The sequence below is a fragment of the Ammodytes marinus genome (assembly GCF_949987685.1).
Source record: "Ammodytes marinus genome assembly, chromosome: 6".
Lineage (NCBI taxonomy): Eukaryota > Metazoa > Chordata > Actinopteri > Uranoscopiformes > Ammodytidae > Ammodytes > Ammodytes marinus.
The window spans coordinates 21,539,964-21,564,893 of record NC_137235.1 but is presented as its reverse complement, the minus strand read 5'-3'; the positions used below and the strand labels follow the sequence as shown (position 1 = coordinate 21,564,893).

The 24,930-nt window shown below is 39.9% G+C and overlaps 1 protein-coding gene across 1 annotated transcript; it reads right to left on the bottom strand.

The window, feature by feature from the left end:
• Positions 1–622: 622 nt before the first annotated feature.
• cep44 (centrosomal protein 44) lies at positions 623–24,822 on the bottom strand (the record flags this gene model as incomplete). The annotated part of the gene is made up of 10 exons (XM_080028836.1): positions 24,810–24,822; positions 24,608–24,706; positions 23,316–23,463; positions 22,998–23,135; positions 21,614–21,688; positions 21,056–21,205; positions 18,439–18,567; positions 2,831–2,932; positions 2,351–2,422; positions 623–637 (listed from the first exon to the last, which is right to left on the bottom strand). Exons 2-10 carry the CDS (start codon positions 24,697–24,699, stop codon positions 623–625), a joined length of 921 nt encoding a protein of 306 aa, XP_079884962.1. The 5' UTR covers positions 24,700–24,706; positions 24,810–24,822.
• Positions 24,823–24,930: the final 108 nt, after the last annotated feature.

The window sequence follows — 24,930 nt, the reverse complement described above, 5'->3', positions numbered from 1 at the left end:
ATCTTATTCTATTTTGAAATTAAGGTAGCCTATTAAGGTATTCTATTCGGAACTTAGTAGGCTCATAGGAACAGTGTCTTCAAAATCAATGTTAAATGTTTTGCTTGTTGAATGGTTAATCAATTGGCGTGAGAGTGACACACACACACACACAGTATTATGTAGGCTATTATATTGTAAGATCATTCAGAACTGTGGGAACATAGGGCTGTGGGACCATAGACACGCTCCCACACACAAATACTATGGTTCCCTTGTGTCTCTTATTGAACTGTTATAGGTTTTGTTTAAAAAAATATATATATTGCATGAGGCAATATGAGCCTACGGTTGCGTTCCGAATCGCATACTACTTTTTTCTATTCTACATACTACATCCGACGATAATAATCTAGTTAGGATGCAGTAGGCATACTATTGGGACATACTTTTACTCTCTTATTTCATCATAACATTGCGACTTGATCTTGCCTCTTGCTTTTATATCCGTCGCACCCCCGTTTGTTTTCATATGGTATGCGATTCGTAACGCAACCAAAGGGGCGTGAGGCGGCAGGCGACTGCCTGATAAGACATACTCGGGGGCAAAATATATCTATGTTTCTTCTCTTTAACCCTCCCTTCATATCACCGCCACCTGTTGGACACAAATAAGAAATGATGTCACCCATTAGGTTTACTTAGGATGGTCCATAGCAAACAGTAAATTTAACAAAAGTAAATGATTGTAAATTTATCCGTAGGCCCCTGTCCCTAAAATACTTAGCCAAGGCCCTTCATCAAACACACATAGCGGGGTTCTGGCACACACAGCGAGTCTGCATGCCGTGCACTGCAGCCCGACAAAGAGTAATAAGCGGATATGGCAGCCTTTCCTTGATATTACTGAAGGGACCTACAGTACTGAAGGGACCTTCATGACACCTCATTGACTTTTTCTTTTCTGCTTAACATTTGCCTATAGTTCAAAATATTTAATTGGAAGTTCTCAGAAACCTGTGAAGTAGTTGTAGGCCATGTTAGTTGTTTATTTAATTTTTTCATTATGGGGTATTGTGTGTATTTTGAGGAAACATTTTTTATTGAATCCAGCCTTATTCCAGGCTGTAACATAACGAAATGTGGAGAAAAGTGAAGCGCTGTGAATACTTTCCGTATGCACTGTACATAGCCAGTGTCCAGAACCAAGGCTTCCGCTCAAAGAAACCCATTTTGATCTATGGATTTTTTACGTTTTGGATGGAATATGTTTCAAAAATAAACACTTAAAAATAAAAAATGGCTTTTTTTTAAATACTTAATTTGTTTTATTATTATTGAAATATTTCAAGGGCCGGTACAAACAGGTCCACGGACAAGCACTGGTCCGGGGACGGGTTGCAATGGCTGGGTTAGAAAAAACATACAAATCAAGCTGATTCTAGGTACATAATGGTGATAATCAGGTTTAATATTTAATTTATAGAAAAGTGCGCCCACAATTGCAGTGTGCAATTACATTTAACCCAAACTAAGATGATGATCATTGATCCAAGTTTATTTGCCGGGTGTGCTGGAAGATTCAGTGTCCTTCAGGAGACTAGAGGTGCTCTTCAGCCTACACATTTCAGACACACAGACACATACACACACATACAGACACACACAAAATGCAAAACAATGTTATATTATATACCAATAGGAATAGACAGACAGACATATTTATCACTCTGACACTTGCTTGAAACAGGTGACATGATTAGCCTAGGGACTCTAGGTCAGTGGTTAATATTGTAAAGCTAAAATGAAGAACTTGCATGTCAGTGATCCTTTGGAGTCTGTTCGTGAGCTCCTCCTGGAAAAACAGACAAGTAAATATGTTTTCATTCCAAAACAAATATGGGGCAAATTGGATTGAGGAAAGACTTACTGCTGCACCATGAAATGGCCTCATAGCATTATTAAACAGCCTTTAATGCAACACATCTACAACAACTTAGTTTTTTAAAGAGTCTCAACAAATAAATGTTTTAATTTTTTTATTTTTTTTTAGAATTTGTTTTTGCATTTTTTATGCTTTATTGATAGCGTAGAGACAGAGTTGAAATGGGGCAGAGAGGGGAGTGACATGCAGAGAACGACCACGGGCTGGAATCAAACCCGGGTCCGCTGCTGGCCGAGGCCCATGGGGGGGGGGATGCCCTACCAACTGAGTTAAGGGCGCCCCCATAAATGAATTTTTTGTGGGGATTTTTGTAACAAGTGTTTAAGTTATATCCGAATACTGTTGAGTGCTTTATTGAAATGCACCATGAGGGAAAGCAATTCCCTGTAATATTTCCAGTACAGTTTGGTGTGTGATGTGTCCCACCTTTGAGTCATCGGGCATGGAGCAGGAGGGATGGGCAGAGGCAGACAGCTGACACGTAGGCTGGATATTTACCTAAGACACAGAGGTTAGACAGCAACACAAATGCTCATTTCGAGTGGGAATATGTAGATACCAGCATGTACGAGTATCCCCATTATGGTTAAATAGTATACCAATCACAATGAATCCTCTTGTGTCCTGGAAGCAGCAACAGTAATGCACAGCAGAACACTTATCTCTGTGTCTGCAGCGTACAATGCCTTACATAATCCCTGTTTTAACATACTTGTATAGCTTTTTCTTCCTATCCTGACTGTGTAATTTGCTGTTGCAACAACCAAATGTTCTTGGTGAAATAAAAGGATTTTCATTTGCTAGTACAATACAATATAGTTTCACAATAACAGGCTTAACAACGAGACAAGCATTATCTACATGCAGTTTAAATGGAAATGGCACAGCATGTGCATTGTGCGCTACCTCCTGTGTATCTCTTAGTTCCAGTTTGGTTTCCAGTAATAGGACTCTGCTCATCACATTCTCCCAAGTCTCTCTGGATATGGTGATGACGTCTCCTTTCATCTGGAATAGAACACGACAAAGAGAGAAGGTGGCGGCGATGTCATGTTTTATTACATATTCTTTGCAGTTGGTCTGCTCTGTAGGGCTGTGCTAAAATATCAATATGGCAATATATTGTAATATTTATATTCGGGATATGTCTTGTCAACTCCAGAATCGGTGTATGTGAGAGAAATAAAATTAGGTTTCAAACTGCTTGTGAACTCGACGTCATTGTAAATGAGGGTCACCCCTCAATTGGTCTCTCGAGGATGAATAAAAGTTAAATGAAAATTAAATGAACTAGAACCTCTGGTCATGTTTGTACAACCCCAATTCCGAAAAAGTTGGGACATTATGTAAAATGTGAATAAAACAATGTGATCGTTTCCTTATCCCTTTCGATGTGTTTTCAATAAATAACAGTACAAAACATCATATGTATTTGTCAATACATCATCTGTATTTATTTGAACTGATAAACTTTATTGTTTTTTTCGTAAATATACAAACACTTTAAATTTGGTGCCTACAAGACATTCATAAAAAAGTGGGGACATAGGCATGTTTACCATTGTTAACATCAACCTTTCTTATAAAAACTATGAGTAAGCGTTTGGGAACTGAGGACAATAATCCCATTATTGTAATTTCAGTTGCTCTACATTCTGGAGTCTCCATTGTGATAGTTTGTGCTTTATAATGCACCAAATATTTTCAATGGGAGACAGGTATGGACTGCAGACAGGCCAGTCTAGTACCCGGACTCTGTTCCTACAAGCTGGCTCGGTGTTGTCTTGCTTAAATAAGAAGGGACTTCCCTGAAATAGACGTTGTCTGGATGGCAGCATGTTGCTCCAAAACCTGTATGTACTTTTCAGCATTAATAGTACAGGCAATAGTACAGGCACTCATGAATATGTAATTAATAACATACTAAAAGTCTTAAGGAATCCAAGTGGTGGAAAGTTATTTTCTAAGGGGTTTCTTAATCATACCTTTATGTCAATTTTCGGCTTCCTAAAGTACTGTTTTATGGTAGAGGGGATATGTGCAAAAATGTTAACCTTTTCAGAAAAGCTTGAAACTTGGTACACTTAGACAGTTTGGGGCTCTGAACATTTTCAGATATTAAGCCATTGCAAAATTGAATCATGGTTGCCTTATGGCGCTTTTCCACCGCATGGTATCAGCTCGATACCATGCTCGACTCGACTCAACTCGCATTTTTGGCTTTTCCACCGCAATTTCATGGTACCTGGTACCACGTAGCGGCTGCTTTTTTGGTATCGCCTCGCTCTAGGTTCCAAGCGAGCTGAGCCGATGCTAAAAGGTGACGTCGGCAGACGGCCGGCCACAGAGACTACCGGCTTCATTCTGTTGTTTATTCTCCCCAACTCTCCGGGACTTTTGAGTGTATTTACGCCGCGTGCAGCCTTCTCTGGCTCTCTTTCATTTGATTTGCATCACAGATCTGAATTTATTTTCCATATATTCGCTAAGCTCACCCAGTGTTGGTTGTTGGGGAAGTTACTTATCATACGAGAGGAGACATGTAGGGCAGCTAGCAGCTAGGCTAATAGTAGCCAGCTGGGACAGACATGATAGCGAGCGATTACATTACAAGCCTCGGACTGAACTGATTACCTCAATAAAATATTCAGGCTGAGACACGGCTTGCATTTGAAAACACGTATCCTGAAACAAGCACTAAACAGTCAACTTTATTATGCCCGTGTTTACGTGCATAGGGATGTACGTGACGCATCCCTACAGCTGACTGTGTGGCAGAGTCACACATCGGGACAACAACCATCCCTTTTAATGGCCCGTAGCAATATTCTTCTACTTCTTTTAGCAAACAGATACAAGGGGAGTATTTCTTAAACATTTTTGATCCGTGTTTTTGGCGGTTGGTTCAGTTAATAGTGCAACAACTGCTCGCAATTTCTGCTCTGCTACTTTGCTCCGGAGTAGGCTTTCAGCCCCTTACGACGACCCCGCCCACGTTCAGCAGGTACTATTTGCGGTGGAAAACGACCCGTGCTGCTACCAAACCAAGTTGAGTCGAGTCGAGTTGAGTCGAGTCGAGCTACATTTGCGGTGGAAAAGCGCCAATAGAGACCATTTTACTTTCCGCCATAGCCTAATTATGCATTTTTCATCATAACTCCTGAACCAAACATAATACCACATAACTAGTGATGTCTAACCCTATGTTTTCATGGTCAGGGATTACTATGATACCACACAACATCAGAAACAGTTAAGGTCAATAGTTAAGGGTGAATCCAATGTTAATTTTTATTTATTTATACATACATTCTTTTCTGATATCCACACAAATCGTTCATTACTGTCCATATCAACCGACAACTTTGTTTAACAAGAGATATGGTACAATGCATGTGCAAATAAATGATTAACTATGAAGTCATAATATTCATTTGATTTAATTTTCTTGCCATAAATGTATTAAACGTTTTCAAGATAACAATGTCAAGTTATCTTTGGGTAATTTTTGCCTTTATTAGTTAGAGAGAGAGATCAGAACCATATGACCCGACAGCAGACCTGGAACTCATATGGAAAACTGCCATCCTGTTTGTCTCACAAAGGCCAGCATGGTCTAGTATGATGCAATTTGCACAGCATGGCAATCACCCGGGGTAAACATCCTTTGTGTTTACCCCATTGGCTGATATGAGACGTAGTGACCCTACATGCATCTACTCCGCATGTAAGTTCCTATGTGAACATGCCCACTGCCACAATTCCACCCCAATCATCAAATGTTATCAACCACTGGTGGAAGGCATTTTCTTATGAAAGCAGCTGAGCCAGAGGTTAGTGACTTGGGGGCTTCCACACTGATATTAGTTGTTGGGGTCCATTGGGCATGTTATGGTTGATGCTGGGAAGAGGAAGTTACAATGATTTTCTATGCAGCCGTTGTGCACATTATGACAGGGAAGATGTTTGGATGGGATTTGCATTGAAAGAGTCCTTAATTGCCTGATTCTGCCTGATGCACTTGTTGTAACTCCCCATTAGCTGCAAGGAGATCCAAAATACTATGATGAAGAGATGTCATCAGCAGATGATACCTGCTGGAGATCGTTTATAAAACTCTGGTGTCAATTAAGTTGCTGCAATATATGCAAAGCTGATAGACGATGTCTGCAGAGAAGGCTTGCCATTCTGATGTGATTCTCAGAATAAAATGACTTCTCAAATGCTAAACTGAATCCTTAAAATCCATTGGTAGACATATTTTGCAAGTTTCTGAGAATTGGGAACTTCACCTTGAAACAATATCAGAAATGCTTCCTTTCATGGCAGTATCAGGGCATAATCTCTAAACAAAATCAGCTCACATCTACAGTATGTGCAGACAAGGGCGCCCATAAGGGGTAGAAAGTGTGAAAGCTGTCTAGGGCCTAGCCACTTGGGGGGGTCCATGGTCTTTGGAAGCCAAGAACCTACCTAGATAACCTTTATTTTTAGATTTTTAGATATTTATGTCAATATCTATTCAAAGTTGGGTGTTTACACAGAGCCGCGGCTCCGCTTAAGGCCATTTAAAAAGCAGTAGAAAAGCTACTTGTGTCTGGGTGTGGTTGTGAAAAGTATTTGGACCCCATGAAAAAACAGGTTGGGTACCTTTTGTAGTTCTTCTACATTCTTATAAACAGGACAGGCTAGTTACTCTGTCATCTGACCAGTTTTTCAGAAACCTGGCCAATTGACCAACCAGCCGAGGGATACCACAATGAAGCTGACGAGCAGCATCATCCTGTTTTAATCATTGTAACCACCAAGGTCCTGCTTTCTGTATTGTTTCTAAAAATTAAAAATTAAAATAGACTAAGTTCTTAATGCAAAGAAAGATACAAGGCACAAAGAAGTTGGAAATAACTGAAGGAACAGATTTGTGTTCAAAGATTAAGAACTTTTTTGTAATGATTTCAGTAATGTTTTCAGTAATTTTGCAGTGATAAGAGCAGAATGAACTAAGCCTAAATGTTGCAACCAAATATAGGCCAACTTTATAGTTTTGAAGGGTAGGTTGGTTTGATTATTCATGTAGAGAACTATGGAAGAGTTTATTAGACTTTAATATCTGTGAAAGCAAAACAGTTTTGTAAAAGCACAGAAGACAATTGACAAGTGTGTATCATGATTCACACGTATTTCACTATCCACAAACCTGTAATTTTTGACTTGCAAATATGTAGAACTTACTCTGAAAATACAAAGTCATATTTACGCATTTACGGATCTGTTTCTGCTTGTGAAAAGGGGTTTGCATATTTGTGGATTGCCTCCTGTGAGTTTGTGAGCCACATTACATTTTTACATAATTTTGTCCAACTTCTACCACCGAGATCTGTAGAACAAGCGTTACAAATGTGAAGTGCAATAATTTGTATGTGTGTAATTGTGTTTTGTAAAGTTATATCCACACAAAGAAAAAGCGATTTGCAAATATGTAGAATTTAGTCTGTAAATGTGTATTTTAATTTTGCATAATTTTTTAATTTTTTTTTAATGCAAATAGTTTCACCACAAAAAAAGACATGTCAACTCTTATTTACACATTTACAGAACCATTTCTACATGTGAAACTGGCTCTGCGCATTTGTGGATCGCTTCCTGTGCGCTCACGGAATATTGTCCCATTCGTGCCGCAGGGATCTGCAAAACGCCACCTGTAAAATGAGACCTGTATTTTGAATTCTGTACTTTAGGTGCAGTTAGACAGGTCCACCAGCAGATGGCGCACTCGCGGCGCAGCCTTTATCTATCGGCGAACCACATGGTCCCCTTGACCAATCAAAAGAGCTTGTTTAGGGGCGGCCACCTCATTGGTTCATTTGGAGGCCTGTCACACGAACAGAGGAGGGAAAAAAAGCTGTCCACAGCTCAAGCTCATTCTCGAGTTCGTCGGACATTATTCCTCGTTAGTGAGCAGGAAAGCAGCTGGCTGCAGACTAGCGGAGCTGAGTATCGGTGATAAGAGAGGTATGTTGTTATGCTGACCCACCATTATACTATCATACAGTAGTTTGTGCGCTGGTCACCTGCGAGGGTAATCAGCATTTCTTGCTAGGCTATTTAGCGAGCTAGCTGACATGTTACACACTAAGCATGATTATTTGAGTTTGTCGCCATCATTTTTAGCACACAGACATGCCGCGACCCGCGACAGGCAAAGCTTCTCCCTTTCATATAATATTTCAATTGTAATACAACAATATGCCAACTAATTAGATGGTCATTTAAATGCAGGCTATACATGTGTGGGGCATACCTCTAAAAAAAATTAACGTTTTACTCTTAGTAATATGTGTGTTGGTCACCTCCTGTGTATCTAGTAAATGGTGTTACAGGGTTAAAGTGATAGTATTGTGAGCTTGGTGTAGTTAAAGAATTGCAGTAACATTGCCAAAGTATTGTGATCAGATGAGTTTCATAATTATGCACTTCAGGGGAGATTGCCATTATAAGAATTTAGCATGGTAAAACATGATTAGCATCACCTTGTTTATTTTTATATTATCCATAGTTTACAACGTAACACATGCTGTCAAAGAAAGGTACTACAAGCCTCCCGCTGACTGTTATGGTGCTTTCAGCTAGACCTGATTTAAAATAAAATAATGCTAAGAATACCAAGAGCCAGTAGAAGTGTAATGAGATTGTTATTAAAACATGTATATTCGTGTCACATGATTGTGTAACCTATAAGGTTACTGTCATTCTTGTAACATATGGTATTTTTCCTCCTTTAGGAAATGCTGCTGAATCATTGACTGACTGCACTACGGACCAGCAAAGCTGTCACCATGGTGCACCTGTGGACCTAGACCATCTCCAGTTTATACTGTTACGGGACCAAACCAACTTCAGATCCCACATGCAAATCATTGGTTATGTGAAGGGTCATCTCTCTCATATCCCGGTTAAAATTACCCTATAGATATCACACTCAAGGACTAAAGGCAGTGCATTAACCCAATGCTCATTACTTGGTTACCCATGTACATTTTGCATTAGTCCATTGTATACAAGTTGGAAAATTACAGAAATAAAATAAACAAGTGAATGTATTTGAGCATATGGTTTCATGTTTTGCATGTTGATGAAGTGGGATGTTCCACTTGCTTCCACTCATGTCAGCCCTGGGAATCTCCCAGCCAATCCAGAATTTGACCATTTTAAAGCTTGTGGAAGTGCAAACGACTAAAGGACTGTACTAACAATTACCAAAGAACTGGAAACGGAGATAATTGAGTAACTGCATGCTTGACACAGACACATACGGCTAGTTTGAAAATGGTTAAGTGGTGAAAATATTGTATTTATACTGTACACATTTTATTTGTTTTAGGGGGTAATTGTTTTTTGCTGCTTGCCCTGTTCACAGGCGTTACATTGCTATGCTCGGGCACTCCTGCCTGCTTGTACAAACTGTGTGATGTCGACCACAATCTACTGCAGCTAAAACACAATGACTATGGATAACCAAATTCTGCAAATAATCTGAACTGAATCCAAACACTGTATCCTGAGGATGTATGTTTATTTGACATGTTTCTTTACTTTTTATGCATTGCTATGGACCCATTTGTGAATCTGAAATAAATTATGGATATCCCTTGAATGGCCACATAGTGTGTTGCTGTGAGTTCACTTTGTCCATGGGCCAGACCAGAAATCGGTACAATCTTGGTGCTCATGTGCACCTCTCGAATATGTATTGATGCGATATACCTTTTATATTTTAAGCTTTATGGTGGTTTTCCCCTCTTACAGCAAAAGTAAGAGCTAGTCATTGAAGGTGAGACACTGCAGGGGAATAGGATATGTTATATTTGTAGATATCATCTTGAAACTTTTCCAGTTGATTACTAGCATTAAAACAATTCGTTTTTGTGTTACCATTTGTTCAGAAATGCTTTATAAATATTCTATTCTGACTGCAGAGATGCTAATTCACGGAAAGGGGTGCATAAAGGGCAACTAGTGAGCTCTTGTAAAGCTGTTGGGAAAGTCCTAAGCCCTCAATTAATTAACATGCTGAAAATTGCTTTTAATTTAAAGGCTCTATCCATCCTGGCTTTATCCAACATCTATATTTTGGTTTGATTTTGCTTTTGCAAATGTTCACAAAATAAGTCACTGTATCCTGAGGATGGATGTTTATTTGACATGTTTCTTTACTTTTTGGCATTGCTATGGACCTATGTGTGAATCTGAAATAAAGAATGATTGGTAGGGTGAGTTGCCCTAATGTGGGACACTTTTTGCAATTTCAATTTATGTACGATATTAACATATGAAGCCAATATATTTGACCCATACATGATACCATTCTGAAATCCCCAAGATGTTGGCTAATTAAAAGAGAAGAAATAATTCAGATAGCGCAGAGTTGGGACATGAAGCCAGTGCAAGAAAAGTATTGTTCAAATTGAAACCATCAAACCTGAGTAACGTACCTAAGACCATGAGTGTTAGCAGATACGTTTGATTTGAATTAGTTAAGGGGATATTGTTTTTTTCTGCATAATACAGACTGTCCCAGATTAGAGCGACACACTGTCCCAGATTAAAGCAAACACCTTTTCTTGAGCAATTTTGCACATGGACCACTAATATACGTGCCATCACTTCTCTGAGTATGATATCTGAATTATTTCTTCTCTTTTAATTAGCCAACATCTTGGGGATTTCAGAATGGTATCATGTATGGGTCAAATATATTGGCTTCATATGTTAATATCGTACATAAATTGAAATTGCAAAAAGTGTCCCACATTAGGGCAACTCACCCTACCAATCATTCTTTATTTCAGATTCACAAATAGGTCCATAGCAATGCCAAAAAGTAAAGAAACATGTCAAATAAACATCCATCCTCAGGATACAGTGACTTATTTTGTGAACATTTGCAAAAGCAAAATCAAACCAAAATATAGATGTTGGATAAAGCCAGGATGGATAGAGCCTTTAAATTAAAAGCAATTTTCAGCATGTTAATTAATTGAGGGCTTAGGACTTTCCCAACAGCTTTACAAGAGCTCACTAGTTGCCCTTTATGCACCCCTTTCCGTGAATTAGCATCTCTGCAGTCAGAATAGAATATTTATAAAGCATTTCTGAACAAATGGTAACACAAAAACGAATTGTTTTAATGCTAGTAATCAACTGGAAAAGTTTCAAGATGATATCTACAAATATAACATATCCTATTCCCCTGCAGTGTCTCACCTTCAATGACTAGCTCTTACTTTTGCTGTAAGAGGGGAAAACCACCATAAAGCTTAAAATATAAAAGGTATATCGCATCAATACATATTCGAGAGGTGCACATGAGCACCAAGATTGTACCGATTTCTGGTCTGGCCCATGGACAAAGTGAACTCACAGCAACACACTATGTGGCCATTCAAGGGATATCCATAATTTATTTCAGATTCACAAATGGGTCCATAGCAATGCATAAAAAGTAAAGAAACATGTCAAATAAACATACATCCTCAGGATACAGTGTTTGGATTCAGTTCAGATTATTTGCAGAATTTGGTTATCCATAGTCATTGTGTTTTAGCTGCAGTAGATTGTGGTCGACATCACACAGTTTGTACAAGCAGGCAGGAGTGCCCGAGCATAGCAATGTAACGCCTGTGAACAGGGCAAGCAGCAAAAAACAATTACCCCCTAAAACAAATAAAATGTGTACAGTATAAATACAATATTTTCACCACTTAACCATTTTCAAACTAGCCGTATGTGTCTGTGTCAAGCATGCAGTTACTCAATTATCTCCGTTTCCAGTTCTTTGGTAATTGTTAGTACAGTCCTTTAGTCGTTTGCACTTCCACAAGCTTTAAAATGGTCAAATTCTGGATTGGCTGGGAGATTCCCAGGGCTGACATGAGTGGAAGCAAGTGGAACATCCCACTTCATCAACATGCAAAACATGAAACCATATGCTCAAATACATTCACTTGTTTATTTTATTTCTGTAATTTTCCAACTTGTATACAATGGACTAATGCAAAATGTACATGGGTAACCAAGTAATGAGCATTGGGTTAATGCACTGCCTTTAGTCCTTGAGTGTGATATCTATAGGGTAATTTTAACCGGGATATGAGAGAGATGACCCTTCACATAACCAATGATTTGCATGTGGGATCTGAAGTTGGTTTGGTCCCGTAACAGTATAAACTGGAGATGGTCTAGGTCCACAGGTGCACCATGGTGACAGCTTTGCTGGTCCGTAGTGCAGTCAGTCAATGATTCAGCAGCATTTCCTAAAGGAGGAAAAATACCATATGTTACAAGAATGACAGTAACCTTATAGGTTACACAATCATGTGACACGAATATACATGTTTTAATAACAATCTCATTACACTTCTACTGGCTCTTGGTATTCTTAGCATTATTTTATTTTAAATCAGGTCTAGCTGAAAGCACCATAACAGTCAGCGGGAGGCTTGTAGTACCTTTCTTTGACAGCATGTGTTACGTTGTAAACTATGGATAATATAAAAATAAACAAGGTGATGCTAATCATGTTTTACCATGCTAAATTCTTATAATGGCAATCTCCCCTGAAGTGCATAATTATGAAACTCATCTGATCACAATACTTTGGCAATGTTACTGCAATTCTTTAACTACACCAAGCTCACAATACTATCACTTTAACCCTGTAACACCATTTACTAGATACACAGGAGGTGACCAACACACATATTACTAAGAGTAAAACGTTAATTTTTTTTAGAGGTATGCCCCACACATGTATAGCCTGCATTTAAATGACCATCTAATTAGTTGGCATATTGTTGTATTACAATTGAAATATTATATGAAAGGGAGAAGCTTTGCCTGTCGCGGGTCGCGGCATGTCTGTGTGCTAAAAATGATGGCGACAAACTCAAATAATCATGCTTAGTGTGTAACATGTCAGCTAGCTCGCTAAATAGCCTAGCAAGAAATGCTGATTACCCTCGCAGGTGACCAGCGCACAAACTACTGTATGATAGTATAATGGTGGGTCAGCATAACAACATACCTCTCTTATCACCGATACTCAGCTCCGCTAGTCTGCAGCCAGCTGCTTTCCTGCTCACTAACGAGGAATAATGTCCGACGAACTCGAGAATGAGCTTGAGCTGTGGACAGCTTTTTTTCCCTCCTCTGTTCGTGTGACAGGCCTCCAAATGAACCAATGAGGTGGCCGCCCCTAAACAAGCTCTTTTGATTGGTCAAGGGGACCATGTGGTTCGCCGATAGATAAAGGCTGCGCCGCGAGTGCGCCATCTGCTGGTGGACCTGTCTAACTGCACCTAAAGTACAGAATTCAAAATACAGGTCTCATTTTACAGGTGGCGTTTTGCAGATCCCTGCGGCACGAATGGGACAATATTCCGTGAGCGCACAGGAAGCGATCCACAAATGCGCAGAGCCAGTTTCACATGTAGAAATGGTTCTGTAAATGTGTAAATAAGAGTTGACATGTCTTTTTTTGTGGTGAAACTATTTGCATTAAAAAAAAATTAAAAAATTATGCAAAATTAAAATACACATTTACAGACTAAATTCTACATATTTGCAAATCGCTTTTTCTTTGTGTGGATATAACTTTACAAAACACAATTACACACATACAAATTATTGCACTTCACATTTGTAACGCTTGTTCTACAGATCTCGGTGGTAGAAGTTGGACAAAATTATGTAAAAATGTAATGTGGCTCACAAACTCACAGGAGGCAATCCACAAATATGCAAACCCCTTTTCACAAGCAGAAACAGATCCGTAAATGCGTAAATATGACTTTGTATTTTCAGAGTAAGTTCTACATATTTGCAAGTCAAAAATTACAGGTTTGTGGATAGTGAAATACGTGTGAATCATGATACACACTTGTCAATTGTCTTCTGTGCTTTTACAAAACTGTTTTGCTTTCACAGATATTAAAGTCTAATAAACTCTTCCATAGAGAACCGCCTTTTTTTTCTTTTTTGTGTGAAGAATTTGTTGATGTTAATTTTTAAGCGTTATTTATTTCAATAATACCACCAACATATTTCAAATGATTTATTGTCATGTGCAGAAATACAAAAGAGTGCAATATTTGGTGCAGTCAATTAGTGTAAATGTATCTTATACCAGAAACTAGTAGCATAGAAAACGTGCAAATTATGAAAACTTTTAGATTGCTTTAGTGGATACTAAAGAAGAACAATTTGACTGGAGGTCTTCAGGGGTCCAGCCCAGATACCAATCCTCAAGTATGAAGAACTCTTTGAATTAACTTGAAAAATGTCATGAGATCCAACGCTTACAGGAAATGAGAAAGAAAAAACATGTCCACGTGCGTTGCTAGTGCCGATATCTAAAGCAACACAAACCGCTTTCATAGCCTCGCCACATTGCAAACTATTCAATATCTATTCAAAGTTGGGTGTTTACACAGAGCTGCAGCTCCGCTTAAGGCCATTTAAAAAGCAGTAGAAAAGCTACTTGTGTCTGGGTGTGGTTGTGAAAAGTATTTGAACCCCATGAAAAAACAGGTTGGGTACCTTTTGTAGTTCTTCTACATTCTTATAAACAGGACAGGCTAGTTACTCTGTCATTGTCCTGAATCTACAAACAGGTTTAAATTATCTCTTCCCATAAAGTACATTTTTGTGAAAAAGAATTTCTGTTTGGGGACTATAACTTCTAAAGGCTTTGACATAAGTCTTCAGGTTGACACGGCCAGCCAGGTCTGACCAGTATGAAAACCAGTGGTGGCATCACAAGATTGCAAGGTATGACATGGCTGCAACATCTGACATGGCTTCACTCCATGCCAGTTTGTGCTGAAGTTAACAACGCACACAGTTCCGAACTATCTCCAAGAAAGACACAATTACAGGGGGTGCTCATGGCACAGTGAGCTCATGCATGTCTTCCCCTCTTTGCCCCATTTTAACTCTGTCTCTCCAAATCTAATGTAGAAAAAAAATATTAGAAAGACACAATTACTGCTTGGATCCAAGCTTGTGCAGTGTCTCGAACCTTTCTATGGCAAAAGCCATCAGAAACACCATTTTGGTTAGCATGGATGGACAAACTACTGCTGAGAACACATTCAAGAAGAGGGGTCGGGTGATCACCATCAGTACAAAGATCCTCAGTGAAGATCGATTGTGAAGCAGTGCAGGTGGATCTTCACCTACTTTTCAAGCGACACATAATTGCTGCAAAAGGTTCACAGGAACTGGGATCCATGTTAAGTATGAACTGTGCAGTCCTCCTCCAGCCCTGTTTGAGACCTTCTTACTGCTTCGACAGCCACATAAGCCACTATTAGCAGATGCCATTTGGGCGCTCCACACACCTGACCTTCCAGGAGGGTAAGGTCATATTTAGTATGCTCGACACGTTGATATACATACAAAGACAAAGCAGCCGACGTCATAGGTGAGAACATGCTGGTTACCTTGAAGAAAAACAAGTTCCTTTCCAATCAAATAAACAAGCAGCTGTTCATCAACATGCTCAGTGGTCACCAACAGAAAAGGAACTGTCAGGCGTACCATGCCACAAGTGATGCTGATTGGCTCATAGAACAGAAAGCAGTGGAGTTGGCCACACAACAAGAAACCAGTTAGTTTTAAGCCCTTTTGTGAGAAGCTGGCCTCTATAACCTTCTCATGTATAGTATAGCTACTGGGTCCGCCACCTACATCAGCAGGAGCAAAGTATCACAGTCAGAGTCCAACAATGGAAGGGAACAATAGATAAACAAACTCCTTCTCACAAATAGGGACTGTGGGGTGCTTGTCCATATCAAAACTGTCCCACCAACACCTCCACAGATACTCTTATGGGTCAGCTGATGCACATGCAAGACGGACTGTAACAACCGAAAGTGCATATGCAAGAAGCATGGCATTGAGTGCTCTGTTGCATGTGGTACCTGCAAAGGATCTGGTTGGAGATGATGATGAGGAAGATGATGAGGAAAACCAGACTATGTTTGAGAAAACTTGCTCCAATGCTTCATACAACTATTAAATAAACGTAAAAGTAGATCTGAATACTAAGTTGAGTTTTTTTATTAGTCAATTACAAAAGGCTACATTGAAATATGTCTTTTCACATATCCTCTCTCAAGTTACCACACTTCAGAGGGCAATGCATAGTCATGGTATGCATTGATTTACCCCTTTCACATTGCATTAGTACTGCTCTGGCTGCACTTTGGATTGATAGCATTTTAATTTCTAAACATTAATGATGTATATAACCCCCATCATTTAATGCATTTACTCCATGTACCTTATATAATCTAACAATTAAGCACATTGATAACATGTTATGTACATGTCGTAAACACACTTTAGGGAAAGGACAGAGACAGAACACAGGATTGTAGAAATTCTTTATGTACTTTCCCACAGCTGCAGGCTAAAGATGTATCTTTTTCTCTAACAATGGCCCTCTGTAAACTCTCATCAGCAGACCTGACCATAGGTTAGCTACACTGTTGCATTAGAGGAACATCAGCAAGTCAGTGTAGGTGCTTCCGCATAGTGCAGGTCCACCAAGAAGATACCAGCAGATTGGATGAACGAGATGAATGACAGCTAAATAATCCAATGACATGTATAACTGAACTTGTTAAATATGAACTGCTGTCCTGAAGACTTCACTTCTTTTTGTCTGTCCTGACTACTGCATAAGCTGTAATTGCGACATAATTTTTTCATTAAACCATTTATTGTAACTTTTCATCCTCGCCTCCTCCAACATTCTTGCATCCTCCAATTCCTCTTAAGAAACGAACACGTGAATTATTATATTTTTAATAGTAGTTCTTCTGTGCACCAAAATACTTTCATATTAAAATGTATGTTTATCAGTGCAACAATTTATGTTAATTTGTGCCAGTTTAGCATTCACACATATTTGTGTTTTTTTATATTGTTATAGTATTTTACATACATTTAAGCCTATGTCTTTGTTAGAGAACACAATTAAAACTCTATGCACAATGTTTATGCAACATAGGCCCCAATTGTAAAGTCACAGCGATGTTTTTGGATTCTGGGCTTATATTTTCGGAAAAACATTGGATTCACCCTTAACTATTGACCTTAACTGTTTTTTTTTGTTTTTTTTAAGATATTTTTTGGGCATTGTTATGCTTTATTGATAGAGCAGAGAGACAGGTGAAATGGGGCAGAGAGGGGAGTGACATGCAGAGAACGACCGCGGGCGGGAATCGAACCCGGATCTGCTGCTGGGCCCGGCCCGGGGGGGACGCCCTACCAACTGAGCTAAGGGCGCCCAACCTTAACTGTTTCTGATGTTGTATGTGGTATCATAGTAATCCCTGATCATGAAAACATGACATCACTAGTTATGTGGTATTATGTTTGGTTCAAGAGTTATGATGAAAAATGCATAATTAGGCTATGGCGGAAGGGAAAATGGTCGTCATGGCAACCATGATTCGATTTTGCAATGGCTTAATATCTGAAAATGTCCAGAGCCCCAAACTATATAAGTGTACCAAGTTTCAAGCTTTTCTAAAAAGGTTAACAATTTTGCACATATCCCCTCTACCATAAAACAGTACTTTAGGAAGCCGAAAATTGACATAAAGGTATGGTTAAGAAACCCCTTAGAAAATAACTTTCCACCACTTGGATTCCTTAAGACTTTTAGTATGTTATTAATTACATATTCGTGAGTCAAAAACAGTTGGAATGGTTTCTGTTGCAATTTTTGAGAGGTCAAGTTATATAATGCCTGGACTATAATGACGCCTTCCCAGATGTGCAAGTTACCCATGCCATGGGCACCTACCCACCCCCATACCATCACAAACACCGGCTTTTCAACTTTGTATTGGTAACCATCTGGATGGTCCTTTTCCTCTGGAGCCCAGAGGACACAACGTCCATGATTTACAAAAACTATTTGAAATGTAGACTTGTCAGACCACAGCACACTGTTCCACTTTGTGTCAGTCCATCTCAGATGAGCCCAGGCCCAGAAAAGTATGCAGCATTTGTGGATGTTGTTGATATATGCCTTTCACTTTGCATGGTAGAGTCCTATCTTGCATTTATTTGTGGATGTAGCGACACACTGTGTTTACTGACAATGGTTTTCTAAAGTCTTCCATGGCCCATGTAGTGATATCCTTCATAAAATCATGTCATTTTTTAATGCAGTGCCACCTGAGGTCGTGGGCATTACCTTTTAATTTTGGACTTTTCCCCTTACGTGCAAAGATTTCTCCAGATTCTGTAAATATTCTGTTTCATATACGTTTAACATAACGTCCCAATGTGGACAATTGCAATATATCGCAATATGGCTTGTATCAGAATGTATATCATATCGTGACCCATGTATCGTGATGTCCTTGCCAACACTCAGCCCTAGGGGGAAATATTAAATCATATTAAATGAGTAGAGTAAAAAGGGTTTTATCAACCTTGTCTGTCTCTCTCCATCTCTCCAGTTGCTCCAAGCGCTTGTCCAGAACACAGAGCCTGTCTAGCCCTGACACAACACTGTGTAGCTGAGCTTCCAGTGTCGAGAGCCTTCCCTCCACCGCTGATGACTGAAAGACAGACGGCAAATACACTGATATCACATTTGACATTAGCGCGCATTTGAAAATCCTCTGAAAGATCTGGAGTTGATGCAGGGGTCCTATGAACCTTAGGCCAGAGGAAAATTCAAACCACTGTTCTAAAGAGGTCCCCACCAACAATAGATATGAACTGACAAGCTTAGAAGTAACACACAGAAACGTTGATACATCTGTTACGACCACGTTTAGGTTCCATTCCTGTTTGTTATTCTTTAGTGTACTAGAGCTGATTGTTGTATCTATGTTTGTGAGTGTTATTATGTCAGTAGTCTCGCAAAGCCAGACCAAACTACAGCACGTAGTATGGTCTGGAAGCACTCTGTTTAGAGCCGTCTATTCGGGTGGGGAAACCGGGGGAAACTGGACTAGCCTGTTTGTATTTGTTTAAACCAATCACAATCATCTAGGGCGGGGCTAACCCCGGGAAGCAGCAGCGGTGTCCTGCAAAATAGTGCCGGGGGGGGACTTATTTTGATGGAACGTCTTCACGTCCAGAGACTGTCAGAGAAATGGCTAAACCCGCAAACGCTACACAAAAACTATTAAAGACAAAAGGAATATACATAGTGTGTTGCTTTCTAACCAGCATGTCAAGACACCATACACTTTAGCCCCCGAGGAGCTCACGGGATAACTTAACCGGAGTTAACTAGCCACGTAGTGTTATCTCTGGTAACATTATCATCGGCGGTTGAGAGGACGGCTACGGCGGTCGAGTAGAATTTTTAGCATTCGAGAACTTATGTCACCACCTCCTATCGCTGTAGTCAGAGCCGTAGTCCGTCTGTTTACAGGCAGAACAGGGTTTTGACGTTGTGAGCGCTACACCAACTGCAGCAAGTAGCCGTAAGAGTTGCTAGGTGATAGTGGAAGCCGTTGGAATCTTTCCCCGTCGCTAAAACACCGCTGCTTAGTCCCTCGCCAAAGAAAGGGAACGGCGGATCTAGCTGGTTATAAGGTCCGGTGCTCAATTCAAACCCCCACGCTTCATTTTCCAGAGTTTATGAGGGTATTTCTGCCCGGGGGTAGTTGTACAATGAAGTTGGACAGCTAGGCTAGGCTGCGTCCCGGACCGCCGCCGCCAATATTATTATCCCGAAGTATAGCCACACTTTATTTCTGTCTACAGTAATGTGACTTCTCACACCCTGTGTGTGTGTGTGTGTGTGTGTGTGTGTGTGTGTGTGTGTGTGTGTGTGTGTGTGTGTGTGTGTGTGAGTGTGTGAGAGAGAGCGCTGCACATAAGCACACGGGTTGACTGTGAGCGAATTGTTTCCGAATTTGAGGGGGATCACAATAGGGGAAAGCCAGCAACCGGAAAAGAAGGGGGCTGCGTCAGGGCTGCGTTACTTTTCGACGCAAGCGAATAGACGCTGGCGGAAGTGGTCATGCCAGACTATTATGTCAGTGACTACACTTCCCAGCACCTTTAGTGCCAGGATATGACGTCATGATGGAAGTGCGACGGTTTGAAATTGGACCGCAGCCGCGCAGTTCTATAGCGTGACCCAGACCTGCAGACTACACGCGAGGAGCTTCAGAGCTTGACAAGCTAGCTCACGTCAATGAACAGTTACTTTTTAAGTTGTTTTAAGTATTGAATTAAAAAAAGTTAATTCAATATTGTAGAGCCGAGCGGGGAACATCCCGTTGTTATTTGGCTGGGTTTATTTGCTGATCTCGTCACCCAATAACTCTAACTCCTAACCCTAAATGTGACGGTGAAGTGTTAAAGCTCCCATATTATACACTTTTCGGTTCTATTATAGACCATATCATATGGTCTTAGTGGTCCCTAATACGTTTTTTTTTAATTGTTTGCTGAAAAAAACTTTCAGATAATTTATTGTACTATGTTGATGTTCAGCTAATCTCACAATGGCCTATTTAAAAAAAAAGAGCTGCAGCTCCCCTCGTAAATATACAATCTTTGAGCTCCCCCCGCCCCCTGTCCGGAAGCGAAGCCAGATACGCCTCGCCCTCTGTCTGTCAGGGCTGTGGACCAATAAGAAATAGGGGTGTGGGCTGCACAGTGGAAGCTTCTGGCTTTCCAGTTTGTGAGGTCAGAAAAGGGGAGAATTCTGACTGGAGTATATTGGGTGGGGGAGGGGTGGTGGTTTCAGAAAAGGGGAGAGTGAGAAAAGGAGAGTGTTATTTTTTTAAATATTTTGGCAGTCTCTAGGCACACCGTGGACCCATGGATATGTTAGGACACATTGAAAAAGTGCATTTAGCATAATATGTGACCTTTAAGGTTGCGCAGTTGTCAGCCTGCTTCTTCAGCGGAGTCAGCCAGGTAAAAGTGTCCGAAAAAAGTGCCTCACAGGCGGAAACAGGTCGCGACTAATGCCACTCCTCCTGCGTCGGATACGGAAAAGCAGCCGATTGTGAGGAGATATTCACTGATTTAACAAAAAGTGATTTGGTCAACAAACATGCATAGGTGAATGCTTACATGAGTGTTATCGGTGTCCTCGTCCCCTCCAGCCATCTCTATGATCTCATCTCCAGGAGAGGTGGAGGAGAAGGCTTCCTCATGGGGGGAGATCGGGGGGAAAGTAGAGGGATTCTCTATGTGATTTACAACAAATGCCCTATTGGGAACCTGAAACACATACAACCATAATGACAATCAGCTACAATATTCTAATGGCAGTAGCTTTAATGTACCTGTGCTGTCTTTATAATTAAAGTATCTAAAAATAACATTTAGGTTACATAACACACCTGCTGGCAAGCACATTCAAGGCCCTTGCATCTTTGTCCATAGTGAGTGAACAGCTGACAAATATATACCTGAGAATGTATTCATTCATAATATACAACTGGTTTGTTCTGTGCTTTGGTAATGTTGGCTGCTAGGTATTGTTGCATTGTATAGGTCACATGCTGATTATGAATGGTTAGAAGCATTGGCTGTACACTGCTTGCTGCATTATCCAGAGTATTTCATGTGCAATAATAATGCTTTACATGGCGGAATAGCACGGCTATACCTTTACACTATACTTACAGTGTCTGCATCTGTTAGCATTAGATGAGCTTCTCCTGTGCCATCCTTCTGTGGGGCAGGATGTCTGACTCTGGGCTTCAACACACAAACAAACAAACACACAATTATTTGGATACTTTACAGAACTGATGTCTGTTGTTATTGTTGTCTACCATTTTATCAAGTGTCCAAGGCAGTACTAGATCACGCAATGCTCACATGATTTGTTTTAGGTCATGGGGATTCTATTATCGTTAAGCCTAAGAGGTTACCAGCTACTTACAGAGCAACACCTTGGTTGTCAAGCAACAAGAAAACATCCTCCTTGTGTTAATAGCTGTGCTCTCAGTGTGTATTATTTGAATACAAGCTCAGATTTAGATTTGGAAAATGGACGCAGATAGAACCTAAACCCAAAATACGAAGTCTATCACAATTTCAAAAAGAGTTGTTCTTCATGCAGCATGATGGTCTCCTCTATTCCTACTCTACTCCGTAAATACTATACTAGTCTACTTTAAATAACTTTTACAAGGTTTTTACTTTCAAAAGACAGCAGGGGACAAGACATCAAAATCGAGACACAAAAGGAAAAATAAGGAGAGAAAAAACAACAACAAACAAACACACACCACCATATGGACATGTACATTCATATTGCATTCATTTCCAATATTACAGTGCAAAGGTCAGACCAGTGGGGGTCCACAACGTCCAAGACAGGCTGCCATATGTCAATAAATCCCTCTAGATTTTCATGAAGGGTTGGCGTCAATTTTTCCAGAGGGAGTACTCTCAATACCTCTTTTTACCAAGGTATACCACAACATGCTGGGGAGGCACATAGTACCATCTGGGAGTCGCCATATTGAGCCCAATTATTTTTCAAGGGGACAATGACCCTAAACATTATTTAACTATATCTATAACTATTACCGGTACTACCTGGGACAGAAACAATCTGCAGGAACATTGGAAATAATGGACTGGTCCCCTCAAAGTCCAGACCGCAACCCCATCCAGCAAATTTGGTGCAAGTTAAAACAAATAAACTGGACAGATCTATTGTATATTCAAAGGAAAGCCTTTGCTTTAGGGTTGTAGAAGGCATGTGATAACATTAGTGTTGAAGATCTCAGGAAATATATTGACTTTATGCCAGAGAGATGGGCTGCTGTGATTGCTGCAAAAGGTGGACATACCAAATATTAAAGTTAAAAGTGGATAAAAACAGTAGGAATGACTTCATTTGATATGTGTTGTGCTCAGAACAACCATCTGCATTTTTCATGAACATTTAGAAATTTTTGGAGGCAAAAAAAAGGTCAATATTTTCAGATATTTTAAGGTGTTCTTTTATAATTTTGGCCACCACTGTATGTTGATAGAAATCAAGGCTCTCTACCTTCTTGAGTTGCTTGTGTTTCTGCAGGACCATGCTGATGATGTCACAGAGAACAGAGATTTTCCTTTGAGAGAATCCCCACTGGAGAAACTGCTGCTTGGTCAGTATGGGCTTATAGTGGAACACATCTCGTAGTACCTACACACCAAAACACACAAAAAATGGTTAAATGCACCTTTTCTCAGACTCAAAGCGCTTTACATTGTTTTGCCTCTGTTTTCACACACACACACACACTCAGGGATGATAGGCACTTTCACCAACATACGGCATCCCAGTGAAAATACAGAGCTCAGAATGTGTGTGTATGTGTGTTACCTTATAAAGTGTGTCAGTGAATCGGAGGTCCGTTTTGCCCATCAGCTCGTGTCCAGTGGACATTAGTTGCTCAGCCAAAGGTGGAGAGAAAGAGGTGAGAGTGAAGCTCACTATTGGTAGGAAAGCTGAGGGATCTCCTTTGGAAAGGCTGGTGGAGAAAACAAACAACAACATGCACAATTGTGAGTAACTGGAAAACGATACATATGAAAATCTGATAGGCCAAGGAAGTTCCCAATGCACACACTTCAAAAAATCTGGTTTATTGACAAGAAAGGTTTTCACAAAGAATTTGCCTTGGCATTCTGGAGCTTAGGGATCCACTGTGAACACGTAGCTGCAAGTCTCCAATCTTATAATAGGAATTTCAAATAAAAAATATGCAACATATATTTGTTTAAAAATTAAAAATAGTTTTACATTGTTTACATGAAGAGGATGGACAGGGCCAAATATTGACTTGGATATGAAGAATTTATATTCAATATAATAAGAGCAGAGGCCAAAGATGGTCCGGATGTCTGAGATGTTTACTTGGCTTCAACTAAACAATCTCACACCACTCAAGAAGTTACTGTATTATCATGTTGAACAGGTATAACTCATTTGAATGGTTATGTGTATTACATTTATTTACGGATATTGTACTTATCATTACATTACATCATATCGTTTATCCAAAGTGACTAACAACTGGAGGATCTGAGGTAGGCATACTGCTCATGGTTTGGTGCATTTGTGGTGGATATATCATTCATATCAGATGTGCTATGTATTATGTAACAAACCCAGCCTTCCAGACAACATCTCACACTCATTCTCGTTCTTTCAGTATTTTTATTTTTACTTCGGAGGTAGGTCTGTGCTGAACAGTTATTGCACATAGTTAGCTGTTCATTGCTTTACATCGGGAAAATATCGATACCTAGCAGTGGACAGGCAATATTACAATAGCTAGACACTCCAAACAAAGTCATAAGAGGTACAAGGAAGTAGGCCTAGTACCTAACAAAGAGGCCACAACAAACTAGCGTTTATTAATCAAACAGCAGATATGGTAATAGCCTACATGTTCAATATGAGCAATGGTAGAAACATCCCCCAAACTGCTAAGACTACTATCAAAAGGTAGGAGCAGCCCTTTTAATTTAGGAAAACTCTAAACATCAATTGTATTTTAAAAAGCAACATTTAGGCATATGTGTTGTTTTGCAACGTGTTGCCTACTGTTACTATTAGTAGGCTACTCTGTGTCCCTCTGAGGTACTGCACCTGGCAGTTGAAAGGCTTACCCATTGTAGTCGACATTCCCAGGGTATTTTATAGCCCGCAGGAGAGTTTCCAGTTTACGAAGACAACCTTGGACATCTCCAGTAGACAGCATCTTTATTCTGTAAGCAAGACACCGACCACTACTGTCAACCATTCACCATAGACTGAATAGAAAACAACATGGACATATTATTAGACTCTTGTCAGCATTACGTTACTAACCTGTGATATGGAAATACAAATTAGGCAGTAGGCCTATAAGTAAATTAGGTATTTAAAAACAAATTCGATGTCGTGTTAAATTAATTAATCTACAGTAATTTACCAGTCTCCTCTAGAAAAT